This window comes from Sparus aurata, chromosome 5 (genome assembly GCF_900880675.1).
Source record: "Sparus aurata chromosome 5, fSpaAur1.1, whole genome shotgun sequence".
Taxonomy (NCBI): Eukaryota; Metazoa; Chordata; class Actinopteri; order Spariformes; family Sparidae; genus Sparus; species Sparus aurata.
Window position 1 is genome coordinate 16,719,755 of NC_044191.1, and position 9,714 is coordinate 16,729,468.

The following is a 9,714-nucleotide window of genomic DNA, read 5'->3' on the forward strand; positions in this document are numbered from 1 at the left end:
ACGTTCACCCGTTCACCCACACATTCATCGACTGATGGCAGAGGCTGCCATGCAGGGTGCCAACCTGCTCATCAGGGGCGATACTGTGCTTTTTACTTACAATATTTCTGTCAGTCATTCACACATGAATGGAACAAACACTGAGCAATTTTCAGTACCTGGCCCAAGGACACAGCTGAGCAACATATCAATACCATATCATTATTGTGATATAAGACTGAATGTGGTTTAAGATTTGGGATATTGTTATATCCTGATATGGCATGAGTGTTGTCTTTTTGTGGTTTTAAGGCTGCATTAGGGTAATGTGCAAGTATCAAAGCGTATATATATTTAAAAAAAAAGTATAATATCAAAACTCTGAGTTTGAATCTTTTTTCCAAAATTACACAATGCTCCTTGAAAATGACACGGCCAACATCTGGCTGAAGAGTGAAGGCATTCTGTTACTCCTGTGCTTGTTTGAGTTTGAATTTATTCTCCAAAACTACATAGTACCTTTTGAAGGGGCTCTGTGGAACGTCTGTGTTGTGCTAAAAGTCGGTCGTTAGCAGCTGTTGCTTTCTGCTAGCGGAGCGGAGAGTGGCACTTGAGAACATTGCATAAAGGCACATCCAAATGTAACCCGAGCAGCATACTTGTGAACAATATAAACACATAGTCCACAGGCTCGTATAGGCGACTGAGAGAGACGGGGGAAGGTCTCATTTTTCACGCGATGTTACAATACGCCTAAATGTGGCCAGTACAAAGTGATTCATCCATGTTAACTGCTACAAATCACATGACTAACCCTCACATAGAGCCCCTTTATTAGACTGTGAAAGCACCATTCCAACAATATCATCACGATATCAACATCAAGGTATTCGGTAAAAAAATATCATGATACTTCATTTGGACGCTGCTGAAGAGTTTGTCAGCTTCAGCCCAACTAATCTAGTTGACCTCTATCCAACCAGCCAAGAACACAATGAACATCTATCAGCTTGGACAGCAGCAATCACACGGTATCGCAGCATTACATCTGAGATCCCCCTTCTCCCATAATATCGCTGGTCCTTTATCCACACCGGAGTGCCTCGTGCATCCACAAGAAGAAGACGTGCATAATCCTGGCTGTAATGCGCTGAGGTGAAAACGCCTGATAGGCGAGCAGGAGGAAATAATCAGATCATCAATACCGCAAGGGGCTTCCGTCTTCATTATGGCTACTGAGGGAGAACAGTGACACAAATCACTTGACTTTTATTTCATTGTGGATTACAGTGGGAGCAGTGGACATGTCTCATTTGTCACAAGCCATCAGGCTCTGCTCTGGCATTACGAGCTGCTGATACCTGAGGGTGGGTGCTCGACCTTTACTCTCCCCATTCTCGAGTGGGAATTTTAAATTATTATTTTGACGTCCAGGAGTTCACTTTCATGAATAATTTTGGAGCAATGTGTTCAAGGTGCACTGTGTGGTTTTGGGGGAAGACATTTAAATCAGAAGAGAAAGATTTTCATTTATTTATTTATTTATTTTTATTTTATGCTTAAACAAACAAAAAAACAACAAAATATTCATTTTCATGCCTGAATAATCTGAATAAACAAACTGACCATGAAGGACAAACACAGTTTCACACTGGGATTCTTTGTTTATGTGGCGGACCCTGCCATCTTTCTAGCTTTAAACAGCTTCCTTATTCAGTCGTGGAGAAGATAAATATTTCTGAGTTTGTAATATCAGTTTGCGTTTCACCTCCAAAACTAAATAGTGCCCCTTTAATGCAAACCTCGTAATTGGTAAAGCTCTCATCTTTGAGACAGAACAAGCAATACCTGGGCCTTCAGTTTTCTTTCAGTTCAACTTTACACAGTGCACTGTTGGTGTAAATGCGATTCCAGCCGCTTCACACGAATCTAAATTGATTTGAAATGTAGATTGTTCTGGAGGCGTGATGATAGAGAGCAGGTGCGACCTGTGTGTCCTTAACAGAGATGAAAGACGGTGGTAACTCATATATCAAAGACGTGGCAGTGCGTAATTACGGGATACACTGGCCATAGTCCGGTCAAGCAAATTAATTAAGCGAGCAGTACATTAATCACAGTCTGCGTGCTAATTTTCCGGTTCAGTGCCGCGCAGATGATCCGGGGAATCTGGAGTTTGGCATTTAGAAGCCATTCTCGGGCGCAAAGACGTTCAAGCGTTCATCACCTCATTTGCACTCGGTCTGCCCCTGCCCTCGGTGTGCCTCAGTGGTTTAGTGCAGCTTATTTAAGAAGGTCATACATTGTGGCTCCTCCAGTCACGCAGGGCGCACTGGATGCGCAATGTGGGTGCCAGCGCGAACGAACGGGCTCAGAAACACCAAAGCAGCTTCGGTCGCCAACTTTGAAAACTCACCTGTCGACGCTGATCACACACAGCGTCATGATGGAGGCAGTGCAGCACATTACATCCATGCCGATGAAGATGTTGCAGAACGTGTCCCCAAAAAGCCACTTGCCCCCGGTGAGGTCCGTCACTATCACAAACGGCATCACAACTATGGCCACAGACAGGTCCGCCACTGCCAGGGACACCAGCAGGTAGTTTGAAGGCTGCCTCAGCTTCTTCACCACGCACACCGCGATCACCACCAGCGTGTTCCCCATCACGGTGACCGCCGTGATGATCGCCAGCATCACCCCGATGATGATCTTCTCCGGGCGCCCGAAATCCTGCAGCTGCTCCCCGCACGACTCGTTCCACATGGTTGTGGGACTGGCGGTGAGGGCGTTGTGGAGAAGCTGCACGGTGCCATTGATAACTTCGGAAATATCCTCCTTCTTGTTAAGAGTGAGCTCAATTCCCGAAGTATTGTACATCACGACAACGTTGTCTCGGTCGGGGTGCAAGGGACGCCTCGCCAGTGCACTCCAATTACGCGCATATTTGGATATGTGTAACCTGCTCCCGGCTCCTGTCCAGCGGTTTTCGATCGAGGTTGTTGCAGCTGCACGACATCAGAGCCGCCAAGGACTCACAAAGGCTCTCGACTGTCTCCTGTTCAAGAATGATCCGTGTGAGGAAGCGCTGTAGGTGGACGCTCCATCCCCAGAACGAACTTCTACTCCAAAACTAAAAGATGAAAACAAAAGTTGCAGAATCTAATCATAGCTGCTCCCGGAGTGCCTGTGTCTCAGTGCACTAACCACACAGATATGGACTATTTGGGGAGTTGCGCTGCGCAAACCGCACCTATTCGTGTGACGCATCACTGAGGACGCACAGACAGCCTACTAACTACTGAATACGGGCGACAAGCGCTTCGCTTTCGAAGTGGATTTAGGGAGCAGCAGGCGCGCAAAATCATGAATAGTTTAGTGGCCATTTGTGCATGGGGGGGCCACAGGGTTCCCTCTCCAAACTGCACCCTGACTTAATGCAGAGTGCGCTGGGCTAGAAATGGAGACTCAGATTTATTAAAGGTGCGCTGTGTAGTTTTGAGAAAGGAGTTTTGATCAGAAGAAAAAGAGCTTCAGTGATTGATTTAAAAAAAAAAAAGTTTTATGCCTAAACACACTAGATAAACAATCTGACCTCATACTGTTTTACTTTGTTTATATGTGGTGGACCCTGCCACATTTCTAGCTTCAAACAATGTTCTGGGGACCTTATTTTCTTCTTGTTTATTCAGTTATGGAAAAGATTAATATTTCTGAATTTCTATCATCACTTCTTCAATATAGTAAAGGTAGGTGAGTTTGAATTTCCTCTCCAAAACTACATTGTGTCCCTTTAATCTCTCAGAATATTCCTCCTCCTCGGGAACAGGTCAATATGGCAGGTTAGCATCCCCAGTGACAGCCCTCAAACATATCCAAGCTTTCTTTTCTTCTTTCTTTTTTAGGGGAAACGATGCAACCAAGTTTGCTTAAAAAAAAGATTTGAGTTTTTCCCACATGCCTCTTGAGTTCGAAGAACAGACAGGAAATGAACCTCTTGGCACGTCTCCAGCGCCTCCGACAAGCAGAAATCACCTGTTTATAAATAGAACAGCTCAAAAGCAGCAGAAAAACATTTTCTCTCCCTCGTAGTGCAGGCCTACGACACGCTTTCCCCTCCGCTCGCTCTGGCTCCTCAAATTCAAGCAGAGAAAGTCCGGCACGGCGGGTGATGCACTAAGACAGGAGGGACATATGGGAGAGCTTCCCAGGACTTTGGCTGCTTGCATCATCGTCCAGGCCGCAACAGCTGTGGTGTGTTTGTCCCCTCCGGCTCTGGAGGGGCCAGTGCTGCATCCCACAATTCCCTCAGCCTGCCACCAAAGCCACCACAGCCTTTTACTCAACATTGTACTGCTCAGTCCGACAGACAGGTCAGTCATGATTGTCACATCAGATGAAAGCCAGTGACCGCTGATTGTTTCTCCTCGGCTTCCTGCTGTCAAGGAAAATTTACCCATTTACATTAAGGATACTACAGATGCTCAAAAGGTCAGAGGAGGGTCACGTTTCCAGGGTGGAAAGCCTCACAGGGGAGTACTCTGGGCTTATGCAAAGCAACCTGCCCAGCAAGTCAGTAATGAGAAGGGTCAAACAGGTGTGTTTTAGGCTTTGAGATCAATGAGGAGACATTGAGGGGGGATGAGGGGTGGTGGTAAGGAGTACAGCTGTAGCGATTAGTCGATCGAAACCAAATTAGTTCCCGCCCATTATGAAAATCGATTCATCGTTTGTTATTTTTCAAGCAAAGGTTGTTCAACATCTTCTTATACGTACGGATTTGCTGCTTTTCTCTGTCATTCACAGACAATGAAGAGTCTCTGGCGTTTGTGGGACAAGAGAAGCAGTTTGAAGACACAAGTGCGATTAGGTTTAAGACTAAATGATTAACCATGAAAATATTTGGCAGATTATTTGATCGTTTGCAGTCCTAGTCAGGAGGGAGCGTGGCAAGAGAAATTCGGATGAACCTTTTGCAAGTTGTCAATAGTTCATGGAGCTGTTTCTTTGTTGCAAGCATAGGCATTCATTCAGGCATCAACGTTTTGTGCCTGTTCATGTTTATTTTGCGTTTTTCTTGTTATCATTTTGTATATTTCATAACTGTTTTGAATCAAATTACTGTCATTTTGCATCTTTGTGTGGTGGTTTGCCCGTGTTTACAGTTACTTTGAGTGTTTGTGTAGCCGTGTTTCAGCTGTTTGTGTTCACTTTGTGTTTCTTTGATCGTCAAAGGTCTTTTGACGCTGTTTCTGCATCTTTTCTAGTGCCTTTGCCCTGCTTTAGCTGCTCGTGCATGTCTTTGTAGTCAGTTTCCCTCTCTTTATAGCTGTTTGATTGACTTTCCAACAAACATGTTAACAGTAACTTCAAACAGAGCTTCGGGCCCTGGGCCAGTGCTCAGTGGAGCCACTTCAGTAATCTGTCCAAGTGTCTGGTGCTTCCAGGCATCAGTATGTATGGACTCTTTTCTAACGCTTGAGTATATCATTTGTCGACGGTTGAACTTTGGTGTAACCAGGTTCAGCCTTTATTAAAAGCGTGGCGTGGTTTCTCAGAAGTGAAAGTGTAATTCGAACCAATTACAGGAAATGACCTCAAAATGCGAAACTTGTTTTGATCCCTCCGTGCTGCCAGAAAATCCCAGATGGCCTGTTTGGATGTCAGGTTCCTAAGACTCTGTCCAATAAACAAGCCCCATGTGAGTCTATGTGAGTTTTGCTCCCAAGCCCGAGCCTCCTAATTGGGCAGTAAGAACCCTAATGAAGCCAAAATATGAGTCAAACTGTCCCGACCATGGCTGCCATCAAGTTTTTACATTTTTGTACAAGGTATGACCTGTAATTACATCAACACGTCAATCATTTTCTGATGTTTAAAAGTCAGAGCGGGCTGCCAAAAGCAGCCCTTCAGGTCTTATCCAAACATGCTGCATCTGACATGACAGGTAATCCTATTGACTGTGTTGGCTGGGAGCCCATCTGTGCCTTCGACATGAACTGACGTGATGTTATCAGTCAGTCAGTGGAAGTCAGATGTCTGTTCTTGAGATGCAGATTGCAGCTGAAGGCGGACAGGTGGAGATGGTTCTCTCTTTGTAGGCCGGGGCGGAGATAAACGCTGTTTATCTCATTTTCTCTGAGGCAAATTGAGGAGTTGCGAACATGACCTTAATAAAGTGAAACATTCAGGCGTGGAGCAGGAGCGCCGGGCAGCGAACAGGTAATTTCATCACGACGATAAGATGTAAGAGAGGGGCATAATAGAAGTGTTTGTCTGCGAGTTAGTGCTGAACTCAAAGCTGCGATCGCTCCCAATGAAAGATAGACAATACTGCAAATCCGTAAGTGTTTCCTTGCCAGTATCAATCTAAGCTTTGTTCGTATTTGTTCATTGTTCTATCCTGTTTCCATTAGAACGTAGAAAGTCGTTTTTATGCCAAACAGTTGCTTTTTGAATTTATCTGAACCCCATTTATTTTAATAGCACATTAGCTCAATGCACATGTAATGACGCCGCCGGGCTGTTAACACGTACAAAGAGCAGCGACCACATTACTCCAGTCCTTGCTGCTTTCCACTGGTTCTCTGTGAGGTTTAGAATTGATTTATTTTTTTTTTCACATTTCACTGCTTGTTTTTAAAGCCTCAAATGGTACGACACCTGGAATCTGGAAGACTTCATGTCTCATCCCGGTTCCTAAGAAAAAACACCCCAGGGAGCCGGGTGACTTCAGACCAGTAGCGCTGACGTCACACATTATGAAGACCTTTGAACGGCTGCTGCTCCGTGTCCTCAGACCCCAGGTCCACCACGCACAAGATCCACTGCAGTTTGGATATCAAGAGAAGGTGGGCGTGGAGGATGTCATCCTCTATCTGCTCCACAGGGCCCACTCTCACCTGGACAAGGAGAGTGGCGCTGTGAGAATCGCGTTTTTTGATTTCTCCAGTGCCTTCAACGCCATCCGGCTGCTCCTGCTGAGAGACACGCTGACAGATATGAGAGTGGACCCGATCCTGGTGACATGGATTACGGACTACCTCACGGAGAGACCACGGTACGTCAGACTGAAGGGCTGCACGTCAGACACTGTGGTCAGCAGCACCGGAGCACCACAGGGGACCGTGCTCTCTCCCGTCCTTTTCACCGTGTACACATCTGACTTCCAGTACAACTCCAGGCTCTGCCACATGCAGAAATACTCGGACAACACTGTGATAGTTGGCTGTATCAAGGATGGACGGGCGGGGGAGTACAGGAGCCTGGTTGAGGACTTCGCAAGGTGGTGCAGGTCCAACCATCTGCAGCTGAACACCTCCAAGACCAAGGAGATGGTGGTGGACTTCAGAAGGAAGAAACCACATCTCCAACCTGTGTCCATCGAGGGGCTCGATGTGGAGGTAGTCAGGACCTACAGATATCTGGGGCTGCAGCTGGACGACAAGCTGGACTGGACAGCAAATATAGACAATTTACACAGGAAAGGGCAGAGCCGTCTGTACTTCCTAAGAGGGCTGAGGTCCTTCAACATCTGCAAAAAACTGCTGCAGATGTTTTACTAGTCTGTGGTTGCCAGCATCCTCTTTTATGCTGTGGTTTGCTGGGGAGTAAGCAGCAAGAAGAGAGATGCCAGCCGACCGGACAGACTGGTGAGGAGAGCTGGCTCAGTTGTGGGCACAGAGCTGGACTCTCTGGTGACAGTGGCAGAGAGAAGGATCCTGGACAAGCTGCTGTCCATACTAGACACCACCACCACCACCACCCTCTGCACAACACCTTCACCAGGCAGAGGAGTGTGCTCAGTGGCAGACTGCTGTCCCAGTCCAGCTCCAACAACAGACTCAAAAACTCTTTCGTCCCCCTCGCCATCAGACTACAACAGCTCTCAGTAAAGACAGGGAGGACAATAGATAATAGACAATGGACAATTTCTACCTCTATTTGCACATCCATTTGCACTGTTTTACTTTCATTTGCACTGTCTACCATTTTGCACTGTTTACTGCAGCTACTGTTCATTTATATATATATATATATATATAATACTTTATATTTTATCTTTTATTCTATTTTTTATTCTATTCTGAAGGTTAGGGTTTTCAATTTTAGTTTAATTTTAGTTTAATGTATGTTTAATGTATGTCTAATGTATGTTTTGTATTTTGTATGCTACTGGACACTTGAATTTCCCTCGGGATAAATAAAGTATCTATCTATCTATCTACCTGAATCTGTGAGTTGATGCCTCCCTTTGAGCCGGATTGCTGCGTGAGATCCTCTGGAAGGACCCAATTAATTGTTACAAAACCTTGACTCATGACCAAAGGTAACCAGCCTTTTTTTGTCCAGGTGCTCCAGTTGTGGAAATCTCTTTTTTAATCATGTGGCTCAGGTTTTGGGTCTTATCTTGTTTCACACTTCTTTTAAACCACTCCTTTCCATCTTTCATTCCTTTTTACTGCTCTCGGTCTGTTTATCTGTTTTTAATTCCTCCCTCGTCATTTCCTTTTTTGGTCCTTTACCACTTTTGTTTGTTATTTTTAATCTATTTTTGTCCTTCATTCCTTTTACTGCTCATAATCTTCTTTATCCGTCCCAAATTCCTTTGATGTGATGTTGTTATCTTCTTCTTCGTCCTTTATTGTTTTTATTCTTTTATTCATTTCTTATTTTGCATTTATGTTTATAGTTATCTGTTTATTTTTTTCTACTCCCTCTCTTCACGTAAGCTTGTCTGTTGGGTATTTATTCCGTAATATTTTCCTCCTTATTATTATTATTAGTAATATTAATATTATTATCTGCAGTTATTACCTGTTTTGACTGTATTATCATCAAATCAAGCTCATCATTATCAGTGCAGCCTTGAACTGAAGTCTTGAGTCTACATGGAGATGTCGGTGATTCAAAGTGCATTCTTGAGAAAAAGAATGACCTGAGAGTAACGTTTAAAGTAGAAGGAAAAATAAAGTTAACTCACGTCCTCTGTGTGATTCTGTCTTTTTTTTCCGTTATATTAAGCCCATTAACAAAAGTTTTCACCTTAACGTGGACAAATAAGAGTTAAGACTCCATGTTCGAAGTCATGGCCATAGCAACAAATGCAAATAATAAATGTTTTATGTCTTTTCTCTCTCTCTTAGCACAGACTTTGCTCTGGGCTGCTATTAGCAGCTTCCACTGTGAACTTGTTGCACCACGGTCTTCACGCCAAGCTTTTCAGAAATTGAGTCAAAGCCAAACGCATGTTAATCCTCACTAAAACATAATTGCCAGTGTTGTTATGAGTCAATTGGATGGACTTAGATTGTACATATGTACCTTACCTTGAAGCTTTTATGGCAAAAGATCTTCTTTGACATTGAAGATCTTAAGTTATGGTTAAGGACTATGGAATTTGAGTGCCATAGTTTGTGTCCCGTTGGCATAGTTAGCAGTGTCTGTTGATGGCTTTTATTCAAGTCGGAGAGCAAATTTATCAATTTCTCAGAGGCTTTTTATGTCCACATATTGAACAATTCGTGGGGGTTACTCAAGTGTGTGAATGAATCGAGCCGCCTACAGTTTGATTTTCGGCTTTTCAACACAAATAACGCTGCTCTGTAGATATTTTTATAGTCTGTTGTCTTATGCATCAAGAAAAGGAAGTAACAGAATACACCATAGAACGAGGCAAGCATGACAGTTTGTCAGTTTCAGCGATGTGGGCAAGCCTGACGCTAATCACCAAGA

At 44.2% G+C, this 9,714-nt stretch overlaps 1 protein-coding gene across 1 annotated transcript in view; it reads right to left on the minus strand.

The window, feature by feature from the left end:
• Window positions 1-2,922, minus strand: part of htr7c (5-hydroxytryptamine (serotonin) receptor 7c) — a 30,261-nt gene extending 27,339 nt beyond the window's left edge. The window contains exon 1 of the mRNA XM_030418144.1: window positions 2,396-2,922. Within this exon, the coding sequence (XP_030274004.1) occupies window positions 2,396-2,859 (464 nt within the window). The 5' untranslated portion in view covers window positions 2,860-2,922. The remainder of the gene's footprint in view (window positions 1-2,395) is intronic.
• Window positions 2,923-9,714: the final 6,792 nt, after the last annotated feature.